Genomic DNA, 26,117 nt, shown 5'->3' with positions numbered 1-26,117 from the left:
ACAATTATTTTTTTTTGCGAGGAAGAGAAAATCAACGGTGAACAGTTGAGCGACAGTTTTTTTCCTTGGAAAAAGAGAGAGATATTTAAAACGAGAATTTATCTCATTGACATGAATAGTTTCAGTTTCAAATTCGGTGTTGTTTTGTGCAATGCCGAGTTTAAAATATTTTCTTCTTTCCTTCTCTCTCCCCAAACCCAATCTCTTTCGATTCTCTACGCGATGGCTTGTGTGATCACAGTCATCACCTATGTACTACGCTAGGCGAAACAGATAGCTCGTTTGGTTACATTTGCTTATTTTTATCACTCGTCACATCAAATATTTAGACACTAATTAGGAGTATTAAATGTAGACTATTTACAAAACCCATTACATAAGTGGAGGATAAACGGCGAGACGAATCTATTAAGACTAATTAGTCCATGATTTGATAATGTGTTAGTAATTAGTCTAAATAGATTTATATCGCCGTTTAGCCTCCACTTATGTAATGAGTTTTGTAAATAATCTATGTTTAATACTCCTAATTAGAATATAAATATTCGATGTAACACGTATTAAAAATAAGCAAAGGGAACCAAATACCCTCAAAGTTCCATCCATCTATCTACAAAATCTGGCAATTCAGCCTTTGCCATGCTTGAAAAAATGCAGGATCTGTGCGGCCAAGATGTCGACCCAGGTGTCCGGCACGCCGGGCACGCACCAGTGCATGCAGTCCTGCCCGTACACGGCCACGGCGTCCTTCTTCCCCAGCCACGTCGCCGGATGGCCATCAGCTCTGAACTCGCTCATGAACGTCAGGTTCACCAGCCGGAACTCCGATCCCGCTAGGGCTTCCTGGATCGCCATGTTCACCGTCCTCGCGTCCTTGTTCACTCCACCGTGCCGGGGATCGAACCAAGACTCCAGCTGCACGCGCGCGCCAACAATTTCGAATGAAATCAATCAGCACGCGAAATTCTTCTGAATCTTCAAATGCAAATACTCCGAATTGAGATTCAGAATGGATGGTACTGCTACCTCGTCTTCCTCGAGGAGCCTGCCGGTCACGCAGCTCCCGTTGTGATCCCACTCGCCTCCGTCGAAGTGCCTGGGCGACTGCGACCGCCACAGCTTCAGCGTCCTGCTACTTGGCATCTCCCTGTCGATGTAGGAGGCCATGCTCTTGATCACTACTTTCATCCCGTCATGTATGCTGAGGGGAGGCTCGATCGGCTCTCCTCCTCTGTAGAAGAGGAGGGGCGTCTCTTTCGGGAACTTGTATGTGCCCCACCTGATATGGATCAGAGAAATGTTCCAAGAATTACGCTGAATGCGACTAATGTTCACTTTATTACCAGTACACAAAAGGAAAAAGCTTCAAGTTTTGGGAGCGATAAACTCACCAGTGTCCGGTGTTGACAATTAGCACGTCGTAGAACTTGGTGACATTTATCCACTCATCAGCCGGAATGTCAACATCCACTCTGTAAATTCCTTTTCTTCCATCCTTCTCAACTTCTTCCGGACTCTCCACAGGCTGCCACCTTTGTATCATTAGTTATCATCACCATGTGAGTGAGCTTCATGAGTTTATCATATACAAAAGTACAATGCTGCTCTTCTAAAATAAACACAGGCGCGAGCAATAAAAATGTCCGAGTGCCACAGATTTAGCAAATATGAACTTTTATCTTGAAGATAACTGATATCCCTGCCTCCTTGTATGCAGTATGTCTAATCCTGATTTAGTCATCCAAGCATGCAATTGACAAAGGTATCTTCTTTACACAAGTGCACTCAAACAACTCGATTTCCATACATCGCGATGTAGAACGAACAGGAAAGCAACAGTGCAACTATTCACAGTTCAGCAAGCAGCAAAAGGATACTGCTGACATCTCTGCGGAAACCAACCATGCAGCACAGAACAATATTTTGCTGGGAATTCAGTCCCATACGCAAAATATCCTAAAACCAAGAAAAGATCTTCCCGGCTTTTGGCCCCGTTTGATTTCCAGGACTAAAGTTTAGTCCCTATCACATCGAATGCTTAGATACTAATTAGGAGTATTAAATATAGACTAATTACAAAACCAATTGCACAGATGGAGGCTAATTTGTGAGCCGAATCTATTAAGCCTAATTAGTCCATGATTTGACAATATGATGCTACAGTAAACATGTGCTAATCATGAATTAATTAGGCTTAATAGATTCGTCTCGCGAATTAGCCTCCATCTATGTAATTAGTTTTATAATTAACTCATGTTTAGTCCTCCTAATTAGCCTCCGAAGATTCGATGTGACATAGACTAAACTTTAGCTAAGGATCCAAACACCCTCTTGCAACTGATCCAGATTCTTGTTCAGAATATCCCAACTCTGAGCATTGCGCCCACATGTGACAGCACTACATTGCAGTCTTGCAATTGTCAGAACTCTTCAGTTCATTGACAAGCCAAGCAAGCTCTGTTTGCTCCAAAAAAACAGTTTCATCCCTCAAATATCACTACCGATCAATGCATATAAATACAACTATTGCTGCAATGTAGATATTTTAAATTCTTGATCTGCAACGATAACAGTGCAATGCAAGTATTCATGAACATACTATGCTCTGAAAGCAACAGTATCGAGCAGCAGAGGACCAGAGACAGAGAGCACTCACGCACGTGTATTTGGCGAGTAAGACGGCGCGGTGGAACGCGACGGTGACGTCCTCCCTTGGGAAGTAACCGCCGCGCCACGCGCCACGCCGCTTCCACCTGCGTGCGCTGGGGTCGGCGGAGCGGAGCGCGCAGAGCAGCGCGACGGCGAGGTTCTCGGACAGCGAGTCCCCCACGAGCCCGACCCGGCGTCCCCTGGCTGCGGCGAGGAAGCCCGCGGCGTCGATCCTCGGGACGACGGCACCGCCGCAGCGCGTGGGCGCCCAGGAGAGCGCCGCAAGCGGCGGGCGGCCGTTGCGGAGGCAGTTGTAGGAGTTGCGGTGGAATGGGCAGGACGCGGCGTAGAGCGGCGGCGGCACTGGGTGCGGGGTGGGCACCCAGCGGCCGGCGGTGGCGTCGGTGGGCGCGGCGCCGCAGGGGAGCGGCTCAGGCGGGGACACGCGCCGCGCGAACCGGGAGAGGAGGGCGCGAATGGTGACGGTCACGAGGAGGAGGAGAAAAGGGAGGCAGAAGCGGAGGCGCCGCATTGCGCTCGCCTCCGGCGACGACGCAGCGGAAAGGGACACCGCCGCCGCCCTCTTCCTCCTCATGTTCTTCTTGTCGTCAATGCTACAATATGATATAAAGGAAATTGAGAATATAGGAATATAATGAGAAGTACACTAGAACTCGTATTTAGTCTCAATTGGTAGGGTGCATATCTCCCAAAAATCCATCCGGGATAAATCAATTGAGACAAAGGTCCTGTTTGATTACATTTGCTTATTTTTAGCACCCGTCACATCGAATGTTTAGATACTAATTAGGAGTATTAAACGTAGATTATTTACAAAACCCATTACATAAGTGGAGGCTAAACGACGAGACGAATCTATTCACGTGCTAAAAATAAGCAAAGGGAACCAAACACCGCCAAAAAGGAGGTCTTTAGTCCCGGGTGCTTCAATCAGGAGTAAAGCTATCCTGAGACTGAAGGGTCTGCTACGCCAAGCGCGGGACGTACCCTTTACTCCTAGTCGGTAAAATCAACTGGGATTAAAGTCTTACAGGCGCGCGCCATGCAGTGATTTATGCATCACGTAACGTTCCCCGGGCCTTTTCGATATTTACTGAAGTTAGCAGGTGGGACATCAGGTCATAGGGAGGGAGAATGTAAAAAAAACAGAGTATGCAACGAAATCGAAAAGGAGACAGAAGACGAACCCGGTTCCGGGGATTCAGGCATTCAGCAACGTGAGTGAGCTGAATCGTTCGAGGTCGCCTGAGGAGGTGACAGGGGAGGAGGATCAAGGCCGCTGCTGGGCCACATAACCTTGTGGGCTGCCGGGGCTATTAATTGGTGATCCACGGAGCAGCCCATTGCAGAACTGATAAGTGATAATCGCTGATGACCTTAAAAAAATTTTCAGCAAAATATGCAGTACTCCGACACTTATATTTTGATGGTCTGTCAGACAATAAAAGGTTCAGTTTGTTCATTATGACATCCAAATTCATCAGGTAGATCGACTTATAGTATATTCAAAGAAATTATTCAGGATGGAGGGAGCACTCAAAGAAATAAAAAAAAACTTAAAATATGTTTGCTAACTCACCCTCCTGAGCACATACATGTTAGAGGGGGTTATTACATACTAAATGGGTCAGGAAAACATCAAATCACTTAACGGCTTAGTACAAGGTAAGGCCAAATCGATTAGCACGAACGGAGAATTACATATTCCAATATATTACAATTGGACAGCAGTGTGCACAAGCAGAACTGGCTATGGCAAAAGGTACTGATTCCGGTGAGATGTGCAAGACTGGAAATCTCTACTGAGACTATGCTGTTCCAGTGAGTATCAATTGTAACCCAGTGATTCTTAGCAAATAAGATACTAAATGGTAACACAAGGATGACTATTGCAATGTGCAGACACTTGAAGACCTGCCCTAGTAGTACTACTACTCGTCGTCGTCTGTGACTTCCACTTCCTCCTCCAACCCGGCAGGCTGGGCAGTGGTCTTGTTCAGATCGTCAGCCCCGTCAGACGCGCTGGCCTCAAGCTCACGGTCGGCGCGCAGCTCCATCAACCGCGATCGAACGAACCGAAGACTGACCTTGAGCTCGATCGAAACAGACGGAGCTATCAGCTGTACACGAGGAATAGCTGCGGGCGGGCGGCTATCGGCGGCGGCGGCTTTGGTCACGGCCTAGACGAGATCGAAATGGGCCAGGCCTAACCAGCCGAAGCCCACACCGACCCGGAGTCGGATTCGAGTCCGTGCGACGAGGTGCGGAACCGACACAAGAAAATTAAAAGGAAAATAGGACGGAACCGCATGACCTTGTGGGCTGCAGAATCTGGGCCTAGTGGGCTATGGATTGGTGATGCATGATGACGTTAGCTGTGACTATGATGAACTTGGACGAACGAGTCTGTCTCCAAAAGGTCGCTCGTGCCTATTGTCTCCCCAACTTTGAATCCGTCCATTTGGTGCGTACGGGTGTGTGCATGCTTGAATTTTTTGGTCCAAAAACGAGTGTTTTTTCTTTCTCGTGTAACAATTATAAGGCTAATTAGTTAATTGCGTGTCAAGCCATTTGCTATATGCAACCGCGTTGCATTCAATTTCAGTACGTGTAGTCCATGCATGGAATGGAAGGACCTTGCAAGAGCCTTGGATTAGTACGAGTTCAGTCAACGGCAGGCAATGCCTTAGATTAATTGCGGCGTTGAGTCAAGTCAAAGCCGCTAGCGCAGTGTAGGTGAGTGGCTGGCTGATCGTCAATGGCTAGCTGGATGAAGGCAACGTTGCCGGTGTATCTATCTGCAAACCAAGCCAAAACAAAACCAAACACTGATTTAACAATAATGAACATAGACTAAACAAATTCAAAAACAGAATTCAATCACTTCACTCGGATTTGATTCAGTTTTCCTCCGTTTCCAAATTACAAGTCATTCCAACTTTTTTGGAAAGTTAAATCATCTCAAGTTTGACCAAATTTATACCCTAACGTACTAACATTCATGAGACCACATAAGTACCATCAGTTTCTTCATTAAATATATTTTCATAGTATATCTATTCGGTGACATAAATTTTTGTGATCATCTCTATAATTTTGGTCAAACATAAAATGATTTCACTCTCCAACCTTATAATTTGGAATGGAGGGAGTAGCGGCGTGTTAGCATATGCAGCGTGTCGTTGATTGGTTCAGCTAGCTTAATCGTTCTGGAGATGGTTGGTTGGTTGGCATATGTCGCTCTCCATCCTATTCTTCCTAGCTTTACTTAATTATTATAGTTTCCCGGTTGAATTAATTAGTTGATGCTCTCTGAAAGTTACTGCTTTTTTTTATTTATAAAACTCTGAAAGTTACTGCTTAATTGTTCTCTTCCTGCATCCTTCCTTCAGGTTGTCAGGTAGCCGCGTAATCAGCTTGCTGCATATGCCTAACTGACAGCGCTAGTTAACACTTTGGGAGTATTTGTATTCCCCATCCGTTCCCAGCTTTCAAATCAAATTTCGCAGCAACTTCTTGTGACTAGCTACATGGTGTTCATGAAAGTCTGGTCGGTCGTCTTCTTTTTCCCCAAGATTTTTCTTTTGCTCTCTCCCTCCAAAGCTAGCTAGCTTTGTATATATACTGTTCATCAGCACATATGCATAGTACATGTAGCCTAACTAACCTACCTTACCAACAATCTTGTAGTTGGTTGCAGTCATAGTCTCAAATCTCTTCAAGCCCACTATAATCTCGCAAAGTGCAAGTAGTGCTTCTCTTCAAAAAGAACAAAAGTGAAAAAAAGGGAAAAGTTGGCATTTTCCTCCGGCCGGGTAGTGTAATGCACGGTCAGCAGACGTAGTAGTGGTGGCGTTTGGGCCAATAGCTTGACATGCTCTTCTCTCTTTCCCTCTCGCCTGGTTTTGTCAAGTCAACCCAACCATCATATCGATGCCTACTTCCCTATGGGCATGCGTTTTTTTCTGCAGACTTCAAACAACATGCTGTTAGGCAGTCACATTTTCCCACTTACATAATCTTCATTAGATTCCTCCTGATCACGGATCAGTATGCCAAGCACTATATGCTAATTGTAACTTTTAGGTTTGTCTTTTTGCTATACATGTAGTATATTTTTGATGATTAGTATAACCTAATAATAGTGTAATTGTCAAGATCGACAAAATGTCAGCTGTGAGATTTTGGTGATGAAGGTAGCACACTATTATTCCCAGTTCATAGTGGTGTCCATAAAAATAGATGATGAGCAAATGGACAAGTTTGGATTAACCAGTCAGCTAATAAAGAAAAAAAAGAATCCTTTTCCTGAATTTTTCTTTGCTGTGTGCAAATTTGTTCAGCCGTCATCGAAGAATGGTTCTGCGGCTGCTATTTTCCTGTGTTTCAGAAAACGCTAGGATATATGAGTCTATGAGATGTCAGCCTGTACAGTTTACACCAAACAAAGCTGATAAAAACGAAGGATAATTGTCTTTACCGTGATTTCAAGCCGCATGTCTGACTTTAATCATCATGCCTGATAGCCTGAGCAAAGGAAAACACTGTTTTCTTGTATCATGGTCTTGTCCCTTGTGATCGCTTGGCTGCTTGTGGTTTGTCCCGTACGTACTCAACCTGTTTAGATGAGAACACATGAGTGGACGACAGGATTTCCATTTACTAACACGGTGATGCTACTTGGTCTTGAATTGACCGACTTCAACTCAGAAGCATTCCATTTAAATTTAGTCCAATATTTGTCTCAATCTTAGATGGAAGATGCTGCAAAGTCAAGTCAGATGTCCTTTTTCTAGGACGTATGAACACATGAAAGTAAAGACATTGGGTTCATGAAGTAATTAAGCATGGTTTTAGATTTGTCTATACGTATATTAAAGCCAATGCAAATACATCATTCCAATTTGATACTTGAGAGAAATCAACAAACAGTTGGTTTATTTGACACGGTCTAGCACGTCTGCGTAGACTACTGTCAACCTCCGAAAATCTCAGGACTGATTGCACTGTAGTCTATTCCCTTGTCTTTCTGCTTTTAGAATAAGTCAATAAGGGGAAATGGACTTTCAAAATAACAAACTACGTACCATGCATGTATTGTACATGAGACCTAATTAATATTACCATGTGAAGATGATGAGAAGATACGAAGAAAGCGACTACGCCGGTCTTGTAATTGGTTGTAGTCATCATCTATTTCGCGACCCTTTATAATCGCAAAGTGCTTTTTTTAAGGTATATTTTTTTAGGTTGCAAAAGTGCTTCTTCTGTTCAAAAAGAGAAAAAGGGGGGAAAGCTAGCATTTTCCTCTGGGTTTTGTAAATTGTAATGCATCAGCATCAGCAGATATGCCACTAGTTGTGTTATTTTTTTAAAGACTTACTACTAGTGGCGTCTAATTGGGCCAATCATATCCTGGCATCTCCTTGTCTCACCTGGTTTTGTCAAGTCAACCATCGATATCTAGCATGCGTTTTCTGCAGACTTCATGTTGTTAGGCAGTCACAGCTCGCCACTTATATAATCTTCCTTTATTTCCTAGTACCGATCATGGATCAGTACAGGAAGCACTATGCTAATTGTAACTTGTCTTTTTGTAGATGATGGATGTAACCTAAAGAGAAATAATGCAGTTGTCAAGACAAAATGTCAACTGTGAGTTGCAGATGATGGACTTAGCACTACTACTCCCAACAGTTGGAGAGTTACAGATGCAGTTCAGTGCTTGCATCACTAGCTGTAAAATCCTCTTGACGTTCTTTCTGTAGGCCATTGTATAAATAACTGGTGGTGAAATGGACAAGTTTGGATTAACCGATCGATTGGTAGTAAGATGAAAAAGAAAAGTGTTTTTACTAAATTTTCCTTTGCTGTCTGTCAATTTGTTCAGTCGTCATCGAAGAACGGTTCCACGACTGCTACTTTGCGTTTCAGAGAGCGTTATACAATGAGCTGCCAAAGCATGGAATTCAAATGGACCTGATAATGATAACTAATTTACCATGGTTATTTCAGGTCACATATCTGACTTAACCTGCCAGTCTGAGGCAGCTGATGAAGCGATGCTTGCTTGCATCATGGTCTTGTGATCGCTTGGCTGCTTTGTGTTTTGTCTTGCACCCAACTTGTCAGATGACAATTCCTATGAGGATAACCTAACTCATTACTAAAAATGATGACGGAACAGTTTTAGCAAGTTTTCCCGGCATACCTTGCTGTTGAATATATGTCAATTCTTTAGGGAATTTTATTTCAGTTTACTCCCAGCAGTTTCCTCAGCCTGAGGAGACGGAAGATGCTGCAAGATTTGGTCAAATGCTGTAAGCACAAGCGAGTATAAACTACACACATCCTTTTGTAGAATGTGTGCGAACACATCTGAAAGAATAAGAGGTGATATGGTGTTTGGGTTCATGAAGTAAGCATGGATTTAGATTTGTCTATACTCAGGAACCAATGAAAATGTGCATAATGTTCCAATCTGATGATTGGGAGAAATCAACAAAACGAGATTGATTTGTTTGACACAGTCCAGCACCTGTACGTGCCACTATTGTCAACCTCTGAAGATCTCATGACTCAGAGCCCTCTAGTCTGTTTCTGCCTTTAGAAAATGGGGGAAGGTACTACCATTTTTTTTAAAAACTATTTGCTATTTTTCGGTAGTAAACGGTTAGCGTGACTGGTCAAACAAACCATTGGCTGGCCCCTGTTGGACCCAGTCTAGCCACATCCCAACAAATCCCTAGTCACTAAACATTTTGTGTGTTTTTGTTAAGAAAAACTATTCATCAATTATTGTTTGCAAACACAAACACTTGGTATTGCTTTTCAATTTTCATCGGCGAAATATTTAGTTGGATCGAATTATTGGGACATTTTCCCTTTCTTTTGTAGCTTGTGAGTTGTGTCATACCATATGCATGCTGAATTATCTCTTCCTGTAAACTTTTCCATGAATTTTGAATGCGTATGTCATAGTACCGATTTCGATATCGGAAAGTGCTTCTCTACTGAACACACAAGTTTTTTTAGACAACAAACAAGTTGATTTGCTATTGTTACGTGGTTCAATATATCTCGTCCAAAAAGAAAAATGCTGTTATGGTAGCCAAATCAGCCCCCTTTGGTAGAGCTTCTCAACCGGCTTCCGGCGAAACCCTGCCAAAGGGGCGTGAGCAAAATAGCTCCGCGACATTTCTCGCTCTCTGGAGCGAATCGATGGAGACCAAGCTAAAAAAACCTCCCCGCGGCTCCATCTCATCTACGGGGTTAAAGTCCCCGGTTTGCCCCCCATGGTGGGGTCGAAGGACGCTGGCGGCACGGAGGAGCAGGCAAACTGAAACCCGGAGGGCGCCGACGGTGTGGGGGACAAGGCAAGGTCAGAGAGCGTTGTCGCGCGCGTCGCCAACGCGGGGGAGGAGGAGGCGCCACAGGGCGTCATCGGAACGGAGGAGAGGAGAGGCTGGAGGGTGTCGGTGACCCGGGGAACGAGGTGGGCTCATAGGGCGCCGCTGCCGGCTGGAGGGCACCATTGGTGCGAGGGAGCATGTGAGGTAGGGGCAACGGGTGGCGGTGTCTCGGGAGGAAACTGGATAAGAAAGAGAGAAGGGGAAGGAAAGATGGAAAAAAAAAAGAAGAAAAGAGAAAAAAAGAAAAATCATTATAGACATTTTACCCATTTTGTTCGTTTTCAATTTTTCGAAGAAGCTATTTTGCTAAACGTTTTTCTACCTAGATAATCTGGAGTTAAAAAAACTACTCCACCAGAATAATCCTACAGCCACGCCAAATGAGCCCTCGGAATATGTTAGCACTCAGCACGCACCTCTTGTCAGGGATGGTTTAAGGTTTGCTCTTACATGTATGAAGATTTCAACGAATGACGAATCCATGGAAAGTTCACGAAGAATTTGCAGTCTGAAGGAAAGGTAAAGTAGAGAGAGAGCGTTTTTCACCGGGCTCCGGTCCAGGGGCCACATGCACACAAGTGAAACGGGGCGGAGACTTCGCCTTGCCGGCCGAGCTCTCGGTCTGCACTCGCTTTCGTCAGTCAGTCGTCTCGCATACTTATATCCCCCTCCTTGACTTCGCCATCCCCCCCCCTGCTACGCTTCTTCCTCCTCCGTCCTCTTCCTTCCCCTTCCCTCCCCTGTAGAGAAAGAGAACTCAGAGAGATCGAGCTCTGAGAGGGAGGACCCGAGATGGGGAACATCTGCGGTGGCTCCGGGAAGGCTGATGTGGCCGAGGATTTCAGGCCATCTAGCCCAGGTGAGGAGGGCCTGTCTCAAGAACCCGTTTTTTCTTCTTCGTTCTCCTGTATTTTTTTTTTCATGTGAGCGTTTCAATTCTTGCATCCTCCTGAGTCTTGGACCTATCCTGGGCGAAACAAAGTTCATGGCTTCTGCTCAAATAGCTTTTAGAAGTTTCAGCCTGCAGTTCCCCTAACTGAAGATACAGGTTTTGCTTAGCAGAGGGTGGTGACAAAAATTCAGTAGATTCTTCTTGCTAGTTTAAGATTTCTCGTTCCTTTCTTATGGCAGTAACGACCGGAGACGGGATTTGTGATCAAACCATACTTCTCCAAGCTCAATTCTTCCTCTTCACTTTTGTTTATCAGAAATTCGCAGTTTTTATTCTCTCCCTTCTGAAAGGGTGGGAGAAGGCCAACTTTATACTGACGAATTGCCAATTTCCTCCAAGAATTTCTTCCGTAATCTCACTTATGGTTTATGAATTTGGTGCCTACTCGTGCAACAGGGACAACGATGACCTCCTCCAAGACAAGCGGCAGCATAACCACCAGCCAAAGCACCACGGGGAAGCTCTCCTCCGTGGGCAGCAGCTTCATGGCGTCCGCCGGCAGCCGCAGCACCGGCAGCGGCTTCGACGAGGGGGGCAAGTACCTCGACGGCCAGATCCTGGAGGCGCCCAACCTCCGCACCTTCACATTCATGGAGCTCAAGGCGGCCACCAAGAACTTCAGGCCGGACAGCGTCCTCGGTGAAGGGGGATTTGGGAGAGTGTACAAAGGCTGGGTGGATGAGAAGACGATGGCCCCGACCAAGAACGGCACCGGCATGGTTGTTGCCGTCAAGAAGCTCAACTCGGAGAGCATGCAGGGGTATGAGGAATGGCAGGTAAAATTTAGAGCCTCCTTTGTTTCGTTCTTCCTTTTGTTAAATAACAATCTGGAGTAAAGGATGCCAAGTTGATGAGCATTTGTATAGGCATCATGACAATCTGGCTGGGGTTTGACTTAGTTTTGTTTGCTCTTGATGATGGCACTTGGTACCAGCACAAGCAGAAGAATTCATATGAGCTTAAAATTGTCTTGTTTAAGGAATCATGCAGTTCAATTTCTGTTGATACAGCACTAATGGACAGAGCTTAAAAGAAGCACAACGATTTTGAAGATTCTCCTGGTCATTGCATGCCTGTGGTTCTTTATCCTTCGTTTAAATTCAGATGACCTGGCTGTCAGTTTTATACATGTGTGATGGATAATTGTTTAACCGGGCTGCGTTACCTTGGTATTGCTGATGGTCCAATGCTGACCAGAAACATATTGTTGGAAGTGCTGTGGTACTAGACTGTTCAGCTGCTGAATGCTGATTAGAATAATACAACTAGCCACATGTTTATCACAATGCAGTTGTTTTTTGTTTGGTGAGCTTTGGCATTTTGAGAAAAAAAGACATGGTTTCAGCAATGTGCCACTTATCCTTGCAAATTGTGACTGCAATTGACTCGCTCAATTATATTATTTTAGTCTAACATATGTCTACGCGTTGCCAAATGTTAGCTGGCATATCTAATGAGCGTTTCTTAATGTCTACCTGCAGTCAGAGATAAATTTTCTAGGAAGGCTCTCGCATCCGAATCTTGTCAAGCTCTTGGGCTACTGCTTTGAAGACAAGGAACTTCTTCTCGTGTATGAATTTATGGCTAAAGGGAGTTTGGAAAACCATCTATTCAGGAGTGAGTTCTTACTGCCGATCATTTTTATTAACCTAGAAATATCCTAGATTATTAAGTTTCTTACATAATCTACTGATCAAGTTTTAAGTAATCATCACTCTACAATTTTTAGTCTATGCAGTTGTTTCGTAGTAGGTGTGTAGGGTACATTTGGTGGCATAACTTTCTAATGGGCGAATTCTAAAACTATATAAATGCATAATACTAGAATTTCTGGAGGCAACTACTTGACTGAAAAATACTGACGGATGGCATAACTTTCTAATGGGCGAATTCTAAAACTATATAAATGCATAATACTAGAATTTCTGGAGGCAACTGCTTGACTGAAAAATACTGACGGATGCATTTTCGTTTTAGGAGGATGTGCCCCGCTGTCATGGGAACTGAGGTTGAAGATAGCCATTGGTGCAGCTCGAGGACTTGCATTCCTGCATGCATCAGAAAAGCAAGTTATTTACCGTGACTTCAAAGCTTCCAACATCCTTTTAGATGCAGTAAGTTCAATGCTATGCAATGTACCTGTGATATCTTAGTTCTTTATGAAGTCAAACACTGACAGTGTTCTTCGGCAGAATTATAATGCAAAGCTCTCTGACTTCGGCCTTGCTAAGCTGGGACCAACCGGAAGCAACTCACACATCACAACCAGGGTGATGGGAACATATGGTTATGCAGCTCCAGAGTATGTAGCTACTGGTATGTGTCCTCATGCGATCATGCTTCCCACCAGCTGATATTTATTATCTGATGCTGCTTCCCTGCAATGAACTGTCAAGGGTCCATATGCTAGTCAATGTACACATTGAAATGGAAATATGCTTAGAATAGGTTTGGTTGTCTCCCACAATAAATATCACGGCATTTTCAGCCTCCAGACCTGAATACCATGGCAATTTCAGCCTGCAAACCTTTTCAAATTTGATTTACTTAAAATAGGGTCATGGCTGATGTCAATTTGGGTCTTCAGACCTTTCTTAGTCGATCTCCAGGTCATTCTCATTCACGTTTTTGGTGCGCATTAACTTTATATATTTTTCTTGCTCATAAATTTAGAATATTGGATGCTAGAAAATGCAAATTTTGGAGCATGAATCCAGAAGTGCCAAGTCGATTGCGAAAACTGATGTTTCCTAACTAGAAGGGAAGCAATTTCCTGTCACTGAATTCCTAGAGTAGTGGAGCACTAGCTGGTCCAGGATAGCATGCTTGTGACTGTGGGCCTTCATTGTCTTGGAATAATATCTATGATCAGCACTTGCTGCCCCGAAGTGGATAATATGTCATAAGAATCACGCATGACCATTCCTTCGCTTTCACTTTCCAAAAATGAAAAAAAAACATGACAATAATGTGAAATCGGTTTCCCATGCATTCATCGCCGCTATGCTTACAGCTAGTGTTTCTTCCCATCTGAACAATGTAGAATCTACAAAAAGTTGCGACTACTTCGCCATTTATGATTGTGCTGACTTTGTACATTCTGTAATCCATGCGCGCAGGCCATTTGTATGTGAAGAGTGATGTGTACGGCTTCGGAGTGGTGATGCTGGAGATGCTGTCCGGGCAGCGGGCGCTGGATCCCAACCGTCCAAACGGGCAGCTGAGCCTTGCCGACTGGGCCAAGCCGTACCTGGCCGACCGGCGGAGGCTGGCCCGGCTGATGGACCCCCGGTTCGAGGGCCAGTACAACTCCAAGCAGGCCTTCCAGGCGGCGCAGCTGACGCTCAACTGCCTCGCCGGCGAGCCCCGGAGCCGACCGTCGATGAAGGAGGTGGTGGAGACGCTGGAGCAGATCGAGTCGATGAAGAGCCGGGCCCGGGAGGCCCGGGGAGGCGGCAGCGGCTCGTCGCGGGATCGCCACCACGGCCGCAGCGCCGCCGCGCACCAGCGGTCGTCGCCACGCGCCGGCGGCGAGCCGCGCGGCAGAGGAGGGTCCAGGGCCGCCAACGGCCACGCCTCCAAGGCGCGGTGATCCCGGTATCCTCCCCCGGCCGGCGGCGGAGGAGGCGATGAGCCGATGACGATTCTTCCTGTACATGGCGTAAATATTTTTGCCTGATTGTGTGATGCCTACTGCTGATGTTGTTGTGATCATTGTTGGTGCTACCACGAGAGTGGTTCTTGTCCAATCGTGATGAGGTGTAAAATTAGCAAGAAAAAGAGGAAAATGTAAGTTGTAACCAGTAGGAATAGAAGGAAATAATGATTCTTGAAAATGTCTTGGAAGAAAAGGATAGATTTTGCCTAGTGTCCATTGATTGTTGCTGGCCTTTCAGCTGGATCATTCGCTCATGAGTGCACATTGATTGGTCTGCTCTGCTGAGTTCCAGATACATGCATTTGCATACCTATGCTTTCGGTTTAAGAATACAGGAGAATCTAAAATGAAATACATTTCAGTCTCTTATCTGCTGAAATTCAATGACGCGTGGGTCTCTGCGTGTTCTGAAAGAAAACGAAATGAAAAGAAAAGGATGGAATAAATAAGACATTGGAAATGTCAACACACCAAATCCTGGGGAATCTGTGCACGTATTGACCAAGTAATGCTAGGCTGGTGCAGACAGGCAGGTTGTCTGAACTCTTCCTGGCCAGCTGGCCGCCCATTTTGACGTCAAAGCAAAGGTCCAACCCATAGTCCTCGCCTCCTGTCTCCGACCTGCCAACCAACCAACGCCATCCGGAATGCAGCCATGAGCCCATGACGCGCGGCAAAGACTTCGGCCATGTTTAGTTACTCCCAACTCCCAACTTTGACACTATGCAAAAAGAAGATTCCCCATCACATCAAACTTGCGGTACATGCATGGAGTACTAAATGTAGATGAAATTAAAAACTAATTGCACAGTTTTGTTGTACTTTGCGAGACGAATCTTTTGAACCTAATTAGTCAATATTTGGACAATAATTCACAAATACAAACGAAACGCTACAGTGTGCTACAGTGCTGTAACAGTAATTTGGCACCTCCCAAATTCCCCAACTAAACAAGGCCTTCGCTTTTTACCTCGCTGTAACACTGCGTGCACGCTCACTCAAACAAGGACAAGGAGAGGAGCATGGGTCGATTGCAACGCTGGTAAATTCCAAGCTCCCGTGTCAGACACGGAATGAAATCGTTTTTCTCAGACTCCTGCAGGAAGTAAATTGTTTACCGTCAAAATCCGGTGAACATCCTCTTTTCCAACCAAGCCTGACCTAAAGCCCGTTTCCAACATAAGAGATTCACATGAATCTTGCAGAAATTTCTCGGTAATTTGTGCAAGAAAAAAATATCACAGGTAGTAGGATACTGATCCACTGGAAGCCCATGAAAATGCCGTGTTTCATAACTATTGGGCTGGTTTGTGGCTCTATTCTTCGATGGGCCTATTGTTTATAGCCCACTTGAGGCAGAAGAGGCCCAGGGTCTTTAACTTCACTGGCGTAGTGGGCTAGTGGCTTCCTAACATGCAGTTATGCACGTGCCCCCTCCCACTCCTTGGAATTAGCAGAGCGAGGCGCGCCCTTCTCCTCTCCGGCGACGGCGAGGCACAAGAGCATGGCACCTAGGGTTGCGCCGGCCATGCGGGTACTCCCTCTCGCGCTCGCCGCGGCCATCTTCTTCGGGGTGACCGCCATCCTAATCTACCTCTCCGGCCTCTCCTCATGTAATGCCGCCCACCGCTCCCCACGAGCTCTCCCTCCCTTTTTCGTGTTTCGGTTGCGTGTGGTGTGGGAGATCCTGACACGGGATGGGTGCGTGCGTGCAGATGGAAGCGCTCGGCTCTCGGAGGCGGACTTGGCGGCGCTCGCCGCGCTGCAGGGCCACTTCAGCAAGTGCGTGGTACGGTCTCGCCCATCTGTCTCGTCTGTTGATTTCTCTCATCTTGATTATGGTTCGATTGCCTCGTAATTCTGCCCGTTTGATGCCGCATTGCGACCTCTGGGGTCACTAGCTTCTTAAAATTTCGAACTGTTGTAGATTGGCAGGGTAATTGCCTCAGAAATTCTTGATTCCAGTGGGACAATTCTGCTGATGCTCACTGTTTAGTGTACGAGATAGCTTAAATGAGAGTGAAGCTTTTGTCTTGGGATGAATACAAATGTCTGGGGAATTATCCATATTTATATTGGGTCCATCTATTGCATACCTGAGTGTTGCCTTCTTCAATTCTTATGTCAGTTGTTCTGAGGTTCAATCTTTTGTGTATCGCGCTGAATACAAATGTTCTGGGGTTATCCATGTTTGTATTTTAGTGGCAATTGTTGCTTTGATCTCTATTGTTCGCAGCTTGAGGATCTACTTTACTGTCTTCGTTCAGATAAACCTTAATTGTTTAAAAAAAACTGCAGGATGCAAATGGGCTAGGACTGAAAGCGGTGAGTGGGAAGGACTACTGTCGAGTTGTGATACAATACCCAAGCGACACAGTTTCCAAGTGGGTAAGTGCCTGCTTGTTGTGTCAGGCAAAGTTTTTACCTGATGCAGACCTTCCCCATTTCAGCTTCAAGGAACAGCTTAAATAATGCATTTGTTTGTGCACTTACCTAGCATCCTATGCTTTTGAAACTCTACTGCATGTTCAACTAGCAAATATAGTACTCTGTTGGCCACCTTTCGTGACCAAGCTTTCTTGTCTGATATTTATGCTCATTTTCATACCTCTTATGGAATGATTTTTTTTTTTTTTTTTTTTTTTTTTTTTTTTTTTTTTTTTTTTGCAGATGGATCCGAGTACTGGAGAGGTTGAAGGTTTGTCATTTGAGTTCAATCTGTGCGAAGCTGTGGCCTCATGGGAGCAGGTGAACATGCTTTCTGTTGATAAGTCCATGTAGTTTAACGAGCTCAATGAATCACATCATCATATGTTACTGTTTGAAAAAGTCATATGTGAGCACAAGACCACTTTAGCAATGTCCACCAACTTGTAGTAGGCTCATCACTCTCGACTGCCCCACCAGCATTCATAAACACTGTAACATAAACTATACTGCAATGTTGGTCTAAAGTTTTTCACAGTTGCACGGTCAGCTATTGATATGGTCACTCAATTGCTTTTTACCTCTAGGTTCGAAACAGTACAACAGTACTCACAAAGGAGTATATTGATGCTTTGCCAAATGGCTGGGAGGAGTATGCATGGCGCAGGATCAACAAAGGAATCCATCTGTGGGTAGATACAAATCTTTGCCATTTCATCTAGACTTAAGTGTGGTTAACTCCAATAGAGTACTAAGCATATTTGCTCTGAGTTTGCAGGAATAAGTGCCAGAACAGAACCCTTTGCATGGAGAAGCTCTTGCTAGTTCTACCTGAGACATCACCATATGTGCCTCGCCAATTTGGTAGATGTGCTGTTGTTGGGAACTCTGGTGATCTTCTTAAAACTAAATTTGGGGATGAAATTGATTCTTATGATGTCATCTTCAGAGAAAATGGTGCGCCCATCCAGGTTTGTTAAGATGATGTGTTAGATGGTCAGTTTCACCCCTGCATTTGGATATTCTACAACTCCTGTCCATTTTATAGAATTACACTGAATATGTTGGTACAAAGAGTACATTTCGCCTTCTGAACAGAGGATCTGCAAAGGCACTGGACAAAGTTGTTGAGTTAGATGGTAAGTCTACCATCGATCTTTTTAAACCCCTATCAATGCAGTGAGATATCAAGGTGAACATGCATATTACTTTTATGGTTGCAGAAACAAAAAAGGAGGTATTGATCGTTAAGACGACAATTCATGATATCATGAACCAAATGATTCGGGTAATTTCCATGTCGTTTTAGAAACTAGGTCACATTGGTACATGTTCTATGTTTTCTTACCTGGCTGCTGGAACTCTTGTTATGTAGGAACTTCCAATAACCAATCCAGTATACCTCATGCTAGGCACATCATCATCATTTGGTTCGTCTGCTAAAGGAACTGGGGTTAAAGCTCTTGAATTTGCTCTCTCCATCTGTGACAGTGTTGACATGTATGGCTTCACAGTAGACCCAGGCTACAAGGAATGGTTGGTGACTGTTGATCTTACATAATGGCTGTAAATAATGTTGACCTGGAATTTTTCTTACAGTTGACGTTATTTTCTTTCAGGACAAGATACTTTTCAGAGGCCAGAAAGGGTCATACGCCACTTCATGGTAGAGCATATTATCAAATGATGGAATGTCTTGGTGTGAGTTTCCTTCTTGCCCTAAGCCCCTAACACTAGCTAACAACAACTGTTTTAAGCCATGGCATGTTAGCAGATATGTTCTTCTTTTTGTTTGTTACTCATGATGACATGACTTATTGATGTAAAAAAATTTGTGTGCAGCTGATAAAAATCCACTCACCAATGCGAGGTGATCCTGGCAGGGCAGTGAAGTGGCTGCCTACCAAGGATATCATTGAAGCTGCTAGAGTTGCCTCTGAGAAATTGTTGAGGCAAGTTTTGCAATTACTTTCTTTAGCAAGCTGCTTTCTTTGGTCCATAAGAATTATCAACCAGAATTTTACTTGGGTTATTGGGGTTATTTTTCAACCTTTTTTAGACACTTTTTTTTATATGCTTGAATGTCGATGCTGTATTTGTGATGGTACCTTGTATAAATTGGAAGTTATCCATTGTTCTTTGCTGCAGGAGACCTGGGGCTGGAAGGGATGGCCCTCTGGGGACTTGCACCATGATAAAGAAGCGCGAGAAAGGAAAGGCACCAAACAGATCTGGTCTACGAGATGCTGCCGTGAAGCACCTAGAGTACATGAAAGGTGTCACCAGGTATCCCTTGGAGCGCCGTGATGGGGGCGGGTACCTCTGCATGATTAACGATAGATAGGACCGCGGTGGTTCAGAGTCCATTAGATGTAGAAGATGTGGAAAAGCACATCAGAAGTCACGGCACCATTAAGCAGCAAGATGAGACAATTCTGTTGGTGTCACGAGCTATTTGGTGTCAGTTGTCGTGGTGGGACAGTTTTGAAGGAATTTCGGAGCGGATAGATGAGAGATGCAGTTTCGGTGTATGGCAGTAATGAGCATGGTTTGCAACAGTTTTGGTGTTAAACGTTTTCAGGTCATGTTTGTATCTGTAGCGGAATGAACAGATCATAAGAGCTGCTTTACGTTGATATCCTGAGCTTGTCACCACTGTAGCTAGAGGAAATGTGTCATGCCTGGAGTTTGTAATGAACTGTTAATCGAGCCATTGTTCCTCCGATGGACCCTGCGAGTTGTCTCGTGTCAATTCCTCCATAACATTTTCGGAATGTACTTGTGGGGATAGATTTATATTGAACAAGTGTTTCTGATTGTCACATGACTGCGGATTGCAGGATCATCTTCACCTCTCCTGTTCTTCATTCTGAAACCGATGCTAACAAGTAACAATGGCATTTGATGGGTTGTAACTTGGAATAACAAGTCTCCTGCATGATGCCGACCTTTCTAGTTACTAGATTATAACACATGCCAAGTTGTGACAAGTGTTAACGAAAATCATTTACTTATTTTTTTTAGAAAATAAAATCATTTACTTATATGAATTAAGGATTCATAAGTTAGGGGGTAGTTTTAGTATTTAACCCACCCAAAAATCCTAATCCTCTGCTACTCTCCCACTCCCACTCATCTCCTTTCCCCTCCGAGTCCCGGCAGATCAAAGCCGAGCCAATGGCGGGCCAGGCCATCGTCGACGCCGTGAGGGACCAGGTGGCGCTCTGCCTGCTCCTCCTCAGCCACCTCGGAAGCCTCGACAAGGGAACGCCCAACGCCAACCTCGCCTTCTCGCCGATCTCCTTCCACGCGCTGCTCTCCCTCCTCGCCGCCGGCGCCTCGGGCGCCACGCGCGACCAGATCAACGCCTTCCTCGGGCCCGCTGGTGCAGAGGCGCACGCCGCGCTCGCGTCCGCCGTCCTCTCCGGCCGCAATGGCGGCGGCGACGGCCGGGAGGCCGAGGTCCGCCGCGACACGGCCGTCTGGGCCGACGCCTCGCTGCGCCTCAGCCCCGCCTTCGCCGACACAGCCGCCGCCGTCTACAGGGCCGAGGCGCGGTCGGTGAGCTTCATGGACAATCCCAGGGAGGCGGCGGCGGAGATTAACGGGTGGTTCGAGCGCAACACCCGCGGCCTCGTCCAGGACATAGTCGGGGAGCGGGAGTTCGACGCTTCGACGGCGCTCGTCCTCGGCAACTCCGTCTACTTCCATGGCTACTGGCTCACGTCCTTCCACCCGGACTGCACCGAGGAGGGCCCGTTCTACGTCGGCGCCTCGCCGGAGCTCGCCGTTCGCGTGCCGTTCATGAGGGGGAGCTTCGGGCAGTTCATGCAGGTCGGCGTCCACCCCGGCTTCAAGGTCCTGCGCATGCCCTACTGTGGCGGCGGTGGCAACGGCGGCGAGCCGGAGTTCGCGATGTACATCTACCTCCCCGACGACCGCGACGGGCTGCCGACACTAGTGCGGGCGCGTTCCTGAACAGGACGGTGGTGCCGGAGCAGCCCGTCGCGGTGGGGGAGCCCAGGATCCCCAAGTTCGAGGCGTCGCTGACGGTGGATGCGTCGCCGGTGCTGCGCAGCCTGGGGCTGGACCTGCCGTTCCGTCGCTCCGGCGACTCCTTCTCGGGGATGCTGAGCTCGCCGCCGGCGGCGGTGGCCGTGTCGTCGGTGGTCCACCAGTGCGTCGTCAAGGTCGACGAGAGCGGGACCGTCGCCGCCGCGGGCACCGCGAGTTCAGTATCGTTACTGCAGCCGTAGTAGGCGTTCCGGAATGTGGTGTGGAACAGGAGCGTCCACCCCGGCCGGCTCAAAGAACGCGTGAACAGAACTTGACTTGAAATTGGATCGATTACACGCTGACAACTAGTTGCAGCGAGATGGAGCACAAATGATCGAGGGATGCAACCCATTGGCGACGGGCAGAGGCAGAGGCTTGGCCGCAGACTTGAGCTCCGATCACCGATGCAGGTAGAAGAGGCGACGGAGAGTGTGGGGAGGGACCAAGCGACGGCGATGGACGACCGAGGCCCCCACCTCCACGGACACGCAGACGCAGGCACGACGACGCCACGTGCATTGGGAGAGACTCTGCACGCGGACTGAGTCTGTGATCCTGGCGTTGGCATCGTTCGCATATTGCTTCCCTCCAATATCTGAAGAAATGGATTGGAAACGTACAGTATGCATATGTACGAAGGGCAGCTAGCATTATTGGATTGGTTGTGCCCTAGCTATCGATTTCAGACAAAACCCTTCCACCGTTATATATATATACTAGCAATTTTGCCCGTGCGTTGCAACGGAATTCATTACACACCCTAACCCAATAAATATGTACCAAACTCGCATTATATCTTGATCTAGGTCCCACATCACTTATTTCCAAAACGGCACTAAATTATAAGCAGAAAATTTTGAGAAATAATAATATTAATCAAAATAGTAGTGCAAATCATTCCTTCGCTCTTAGCCTATAAAATCCTAAAATTAGCAAATACATGGACTTTAGCCCTATTATTCATATACAATTTGGATTTCAAATACCCAATTATTATTTTATCCTCCATATCTTTGTCTACATATCAGAATTCCAAATCTGAGCTCTTGCTCAAATTCTCAAACCCTAAATCAATTTCAAGTGGTATTTAGAAAAACACTAATTCATATCCTTTTTATCGTGTGGAAAATTCTTTCAATGGTTTACGATATTATTTTTCTGGCTCCATGAATTAATTATATTATTTTCTAATTTTGTTTCTAAAACGAATAGATACCGACTTTATTTTGCATGTTATATTTGTTTGGCTCCCATCTAACATACGTGAAGATACGTATCAGCGTATGGATGATGTCATATACGGATATAAAGACACGAATTATGCGACTGGTTTTTTTTATTCTTGATTGATAAGCATGTGAGTTCATTTGGACTTGATGGAGCCCACGAGTTGCTTAACCAATGCATCAAAGTAGTCTGGCTTGCTAATTTTGCTGGTGGGCAGCTAGCCTTAGAGCCGCGTGCGTGTGCCGCTGATACGGAACCAGGCCTGTGACTTGTGAGCCACCCGCATGGGCCTGGCCCAACTGAATTATTGCGTGTGCACGTTGCATGTGTGCACGGCAGCCGCTTGCCTCACTGGCCCAGCACGATAGCTGGCCCGCTAGTCCTGCTGACCTGCCGGAACCTTCCGCTCCTGGGCTCTCTACCTGACCGAGAACAAGCGGCCCATGCCTGTTTAGTTCTTTTTTTTTTCCTACGTCGAAATTTCCAGAAAATTAACAGATATGGCCCATTCGCGCATAGAGGATGAATTGGATACTAAACAGTGGTTATTCAATTTCATAGTTTGATCTGGATCCGATAAAAGAAGTATGCGCACCTAATTTTTTAGATGAATTTATGAAGTTCAAATATTATTGTATTTGTTATTGATTTGTGCGCTGCCATTTGGACCGGCATGTGTGTATTTTCCTGTGTCGTTTTTCCCTTTTCTGATCTCTCCTCTCTTGCAGTATTATTGTTCACTGGGGGTGGCTCGCCAGCGTGTAAAATCTCATTGTAACACCCGTGCTTCCTCGACAGATAGATTATTATTATTTTTGTTCGCAGGGTGTACTGTGTAAATTAGTGGAAGAATTCGTAAGGTTATGTAAGTCCGATGTATGTTTAATTATTTTTGTTTTGCTATTTAATTTTGTGTGCGAATTTTATTTATATTTAATTGCATGTTTATGGAATGCAGTGGGAAGACCATCAAAACCGAAGGGGTGTGTTCCTTTTCTTTCCATATTGTTGTCTTTGTTTTTTGATTGATACTATTCTAGTTTTCCTCTAAAATTTTCTAGTGGTCTTGATTAATATATTGACTGTTCATTTTGTTTGTTTACTCAATTTTTGTTAACTGCAAATACTACGTAGCTTGACTCTATAAGTCAAATTAGCAAATTGAATATGTTGTTTTTGTTGTTTGGTTTTCTTTTTTCATTTTCCTTGCAAGTTGCTGTGCCTAGCGGGTTTTGCTTTTGCGGTACGCATAACGGCAATTGCTACGTGGCTTGTACCAGCCGTTGTCTTGGACTTTTTCGATTGTTGCAGCTTATTTTTTTCAGTCAAATTTTTTCTTCTAGACCGCACATCAATTATCCAGCTGATTTTGCTATCAGCGTCAACCATTTCCTAGACCCCCATAACACTGCTACGTGGCACGTTCTGAATGGCCAACAAAATTGACTGATGCATCAAGGAAAAACACTCCAATGTATTTATTCACCGCGGGTTAATTACGAAAAAGTGAGGAATCTTTTTGCAAAACAATCACGACGATCGGAAGAAACAACGGCACTTTATATATATAATGTTTTGCTATAATGCGCATGGGTGAATTTTGTATACATAATGCACCCACCCTTTGGTTGCAATTGGTTTAGTGTCGTTGTTGCAACTATTCGATCCGAATTGCAACTGGTACGCGTCCAGTTGTAATCGGTTCGAACCGAGTTGCAACTGGTTTGGTTCGAGTTGCAACCAGTTCAGTTTAGTTGCAATCAGTTCGGTCAAATTGTAATTGTCTAGTCTTTCAGTTGCAAGTCTATGCATTCTGAACAGAGAATGCACCCAGGTACATTTTAACCTCACCCTATATATATATAACTATTTTACATTTTAACCTCACCCTATATATATAACTATTTCTTTATCACCGTTCCACATTGCAACCATTTCCCTTGGGCACGCTTGGCTCGCACACTCTCCTGCCCGGCTCCAATCCACACGCGAGGCTCGACTCAGCTCCAATTCCTACGAGCTGCTCTTGCATTGAGCCAGCCAATGAGCAGTCATCCCCAAATTTGCTGCGTCCGTTAATTACCCAGCCGACCAGCCCGCAGAAATCTTCTCTCCGACCCCGGTATGGCATCATGTGCGGCGGCGGCTCCCGTCGGTAGGAGCGGTGGAGCGGCCGGCGGCCGATGGCGTCAGACCCCAGCGGCAATCCGTGAAGAGCCCCCGACCAGGTCTGCGCACAAGAGGCATTGCTTCCACATCAATAAGACCTCCTGCTCGCCAATGTGTACGCTAGCAACCCGCCGACCAAGACGCTTTGGTCGCTTCACCGGATTCCGTTTCTTCATTCGGTCGCCCATCCTGTGCGCTGCATACGAGTTCCTAACGGGCAAAGTTCGGAATCCATCTGATAAGTTGCTGATTGATTGATTTTTTTCCCTTACCATCGTTCCAGTCATTGTCTTTTCTATATGGCATCTGCAGATGTGCGTGATGGGTCACAAGTAGCCGCAGCTCCGATCATAATTAGTGGATCCAAGCAAAAAAAGATGGTGCACGTCAGATTCCTGCTTTGCTGCTTAATGGACAATCGTTCTCCCCAATTCATTTTGCAGATTAGTATGGTAATTATGTGATCATATTTTACCATAATCTAACAACATCTATTTGCAGACTTATTCCTTAGTATATTTTATCCTTAGTCATCATATAGTAATTCAGACACACATATATCATAATATAGGGTACAGTTGTGAAGTCTGATTTACTGCTTACATGACCTGGCTTTTTTTGGAGCCGGCAAGCTATTTTTCTTCTACTACTAGTCTGCTAGTACACTCTGATCTCTGTGTTCAGTAGATAAAACTAATATTTTATCAGTCTCACTTTGGGTCAGTCCTACTTGTTCCCATAATCTCTGCAGATGTCTGTCATGGTCATCTCGGTGTTGGATTGACCACCAATCTCCCTAATTTGTTGCAGACAAGGTCGATTTTTAAGTCGCTAGTCGCTACAGGGAAGCGATTTCCACTGGCATGACACGAGTGTGAACTGCCTAGGCAGGAGTGTTTCTCTCAGTGTTACAGCAAGGAAACTGCCTAGGATATGGCGCTATGATTCCCACATCCTCATTAATTAAGAGCATCATTGGCTTACCTGTGAAAATGCAGCTTGATTTGTAGGGTGTGTAGTGAGGGTTCCTGTCTTCTTGTACAATTGATTTGTTTGTTTTTGACGGACTAATGCAGCTTGTTCTGTGTACAGCTCAATATAGGTGACATGTTAAAACTCAATTTGTGCTATGGCCTACTCTTTTTTTGCCATTATGGTAATTCATTGTATAAAGTATGTACAGAGAACTGAAGGCATTGTCGTATTTTGTCAGAAATCTAAATTTTGAATAGCATATAGATCAAATGTCAGATTGTACGAATTCACTATTATATTGAATATACAAATACAATAGCCCAGTAACTGGTAAATTGATCTCATCATTTTGGTAACTAATCCATTGTGGTAACTCCCCCGCCTGACTGTGGTAAACTCATTGATTATAGTACCTGGTTCCTTGGAATTTCATAAGGCAGGCAGGGGTGTCGCATGTTAGGCGGCTTAACCCTGTCTAATCAAGCTAATTCGAAGTGGATCCGCCACACCTACGCGCCCTGCAGAGTAGTCTTCATGCCCGACTAGGTTTCGGGTACGTTCCCTTGAGTGG

At 45.3% G+C, this 26,117-nt stretch overlaps 4 protein-coding genes across 4 annotated transcripts; 3 read left to right on the top strand and 1 right to left on the bottom strand.

Moving 5' to 3' along the window:
- Positions 1 to 456: 456 nt before the first annotated feature.
- Positions 457 to 4,727, bottom strand: LOC117853739 (protein trichome birefringence-like 12). The gene is made up of 5 exons (XM_034736030.2): positions 4,642 to 4,727; positions 2,661 to 3,263; positions 1,392 to 1,532; positions 1,027 to 1,279; positions 457 to 915 (listed from the first exon to the last, which is right to left on the bottom strand). Exons 1-5 carry the CDS (start codon positions 4,725 to 4,727, stop codon positions 628 to 630), a joined length of 1,371 nt encoding a protein of 456 aa, XP_034591921.1. The 3' UTR covers positions 457 to 627.
- A 6,027-nt stretch (positions 4,728 to 10,754) lies between these two features.
- On the top strand, positions 10,755 to 14,908 carry LOC117836654 (probable serine/threonine-protein kinase PIX13). Its single transcript, XM_034716126.2, has 6 exons — positions 10,755 to 10,941; positions 11,431 to 11,810; positions 12,516 to 12,651; positions 13,012 to 13,148; positions 13,227 to 13,350; positions 14,154 to 14,908. The coding sequence occupies exons 1-6, from the start codon at positions 10,875 to 10,877 to the stop codon at positions 14,624 to 14,626; spliced, it is 1,317 nt and encodes a 438-aa protein (XP_034572017.1). The 5' UTR covers positions 10,755 to 10,874; the 3' UTR covers positions 14,627 to 14,908.
- Positions 14,909 to 16,097: 1,189 nt separating this feature from the next.
- LOC117850118 (sialyltransferase-like protein 4) lies at positions 16,098 to 19,943 on the top strand. The gene is made up of 12 exons (XM_034731948.2): positions 16,098 to 16,305; positions 16,408 to 16,481; positions 16,991 to 17,080; positions 17,363 to 17,440; positions 17,707 to 17,807; positions 17,898 to 18,090; positions 18,168 to 18,258; positions 18,343 to 18,407; positions 18,495 to 18,655; positions 18,739 to 18,820; positions 18,962 to 19,071; positions 19,268 to 19,943. Exons 1-12 carry the CDS (start codon positions 16,197 to 16,199, stop codon positions 19,461 to 19,463), a joined length of 1,350 nt encoding a protein of 449 aa, XP_034587839.1. The 5' UTR covers positions 16,098 to 16,196; the 3' UTR covers positions 19,464 to 19,943.
- Positions 19,944 to 20,207: 264 nt separating this feature from the next.
- Positions 20,208 to 21,817, top strand: LOC117853731 (serpin-Z1). Its single transcript, XM_072292429.1, is given in 2 exon segments — positions 20,208 to 21,083; positions 21,086 to 21,817. Coding segments are annotated over 2 exon segments (1,077 nt in total). The 5' UTR covers positions 20,208 to 20,296; the 3' UTR covers positions 21,376 to 21,817.
- Positions 21,818 to 26,117: the final 4,300 nt, after the last annotated feature.

The sequence above is a fragment of the Setaria viridis genome, chromosome 1, assembly GCF_005286985.2.
Source record: "Setaria viridis chromosome 1, Setaria_viridis_v4.0, whole genome shotgun sequence".
NCBI lineage: Eukaryota > Viridiplantae > Streptophyta > Magnoliopsida > Poales > Poaceae > Setaria > Setaria viridis.
This window is presented reverse-complemented; position numbering and strand designations above follow the sequence as displayed.

Coding starts and splice junctions, on each gene's coding strand:
- LOC117853739 (XM_034736030.2), bottom strand. CDS start 4,727: ATGGAGCTGCGCGCCGACCGTGAGCTTGAGGCCAGCGCGTCTGACGGG. Junction 3,264..4,641: donor ACCACTGCCCAGCCTGCCGG/GTTGGAGGAGGA, acceptor ATCATATTGTAG/CATTGACGACAAGAAGAACA. Junction 1,533..2,660: donor GTCTTACTCGCCAAATACAC/GTGCGTGAGTGC, acceptor AATGATACAAAG/GTGGCAGCCTGTGGAGAGTC.
- LOC117836654 (XM_034716126.2), top strand. CDS start 10,875: ATGGGGAACATCTGCGGTGGCTCCGGGAAGGCTGATGTGGCCGAGGAT. Junction 10,942..11,430: donor TTTCAGGCCATCTAGCCCAG/GTGAGGAGGGCC, acceptor CTCGTGCAACAG/GGACAACGATGACCTCCTCC. Junction 13,351..14,153: donor TCCAGAGTATGTAGCTACTG/GTATGTGTCCTC, acceptor CCATGCGCGCAG/GCCATTTGTATGTGAAGAGT.
- LOC117850118 (XM_034731948.2), top strand. CDS start 16,197: ATGGCACCTAGGGTTGCGCCGGCCATGCGGGTACTCCCTCTCGCGCTC. Junction 16,306..16,407: donor CCTCTCCGGCCTCTCCTCAT/GTAATGCCGCCC, acceptor GCGTGCGTGCAG/ATGGAAGCGCTCGGCTCTCG. Junction 17,441..17,706: donor CTGTGGCCTCATGGGAGCAG/GTGAACATGCTT, acceptor TTTTACCTCTAG/GTTCGAAACAGTACAACAGT.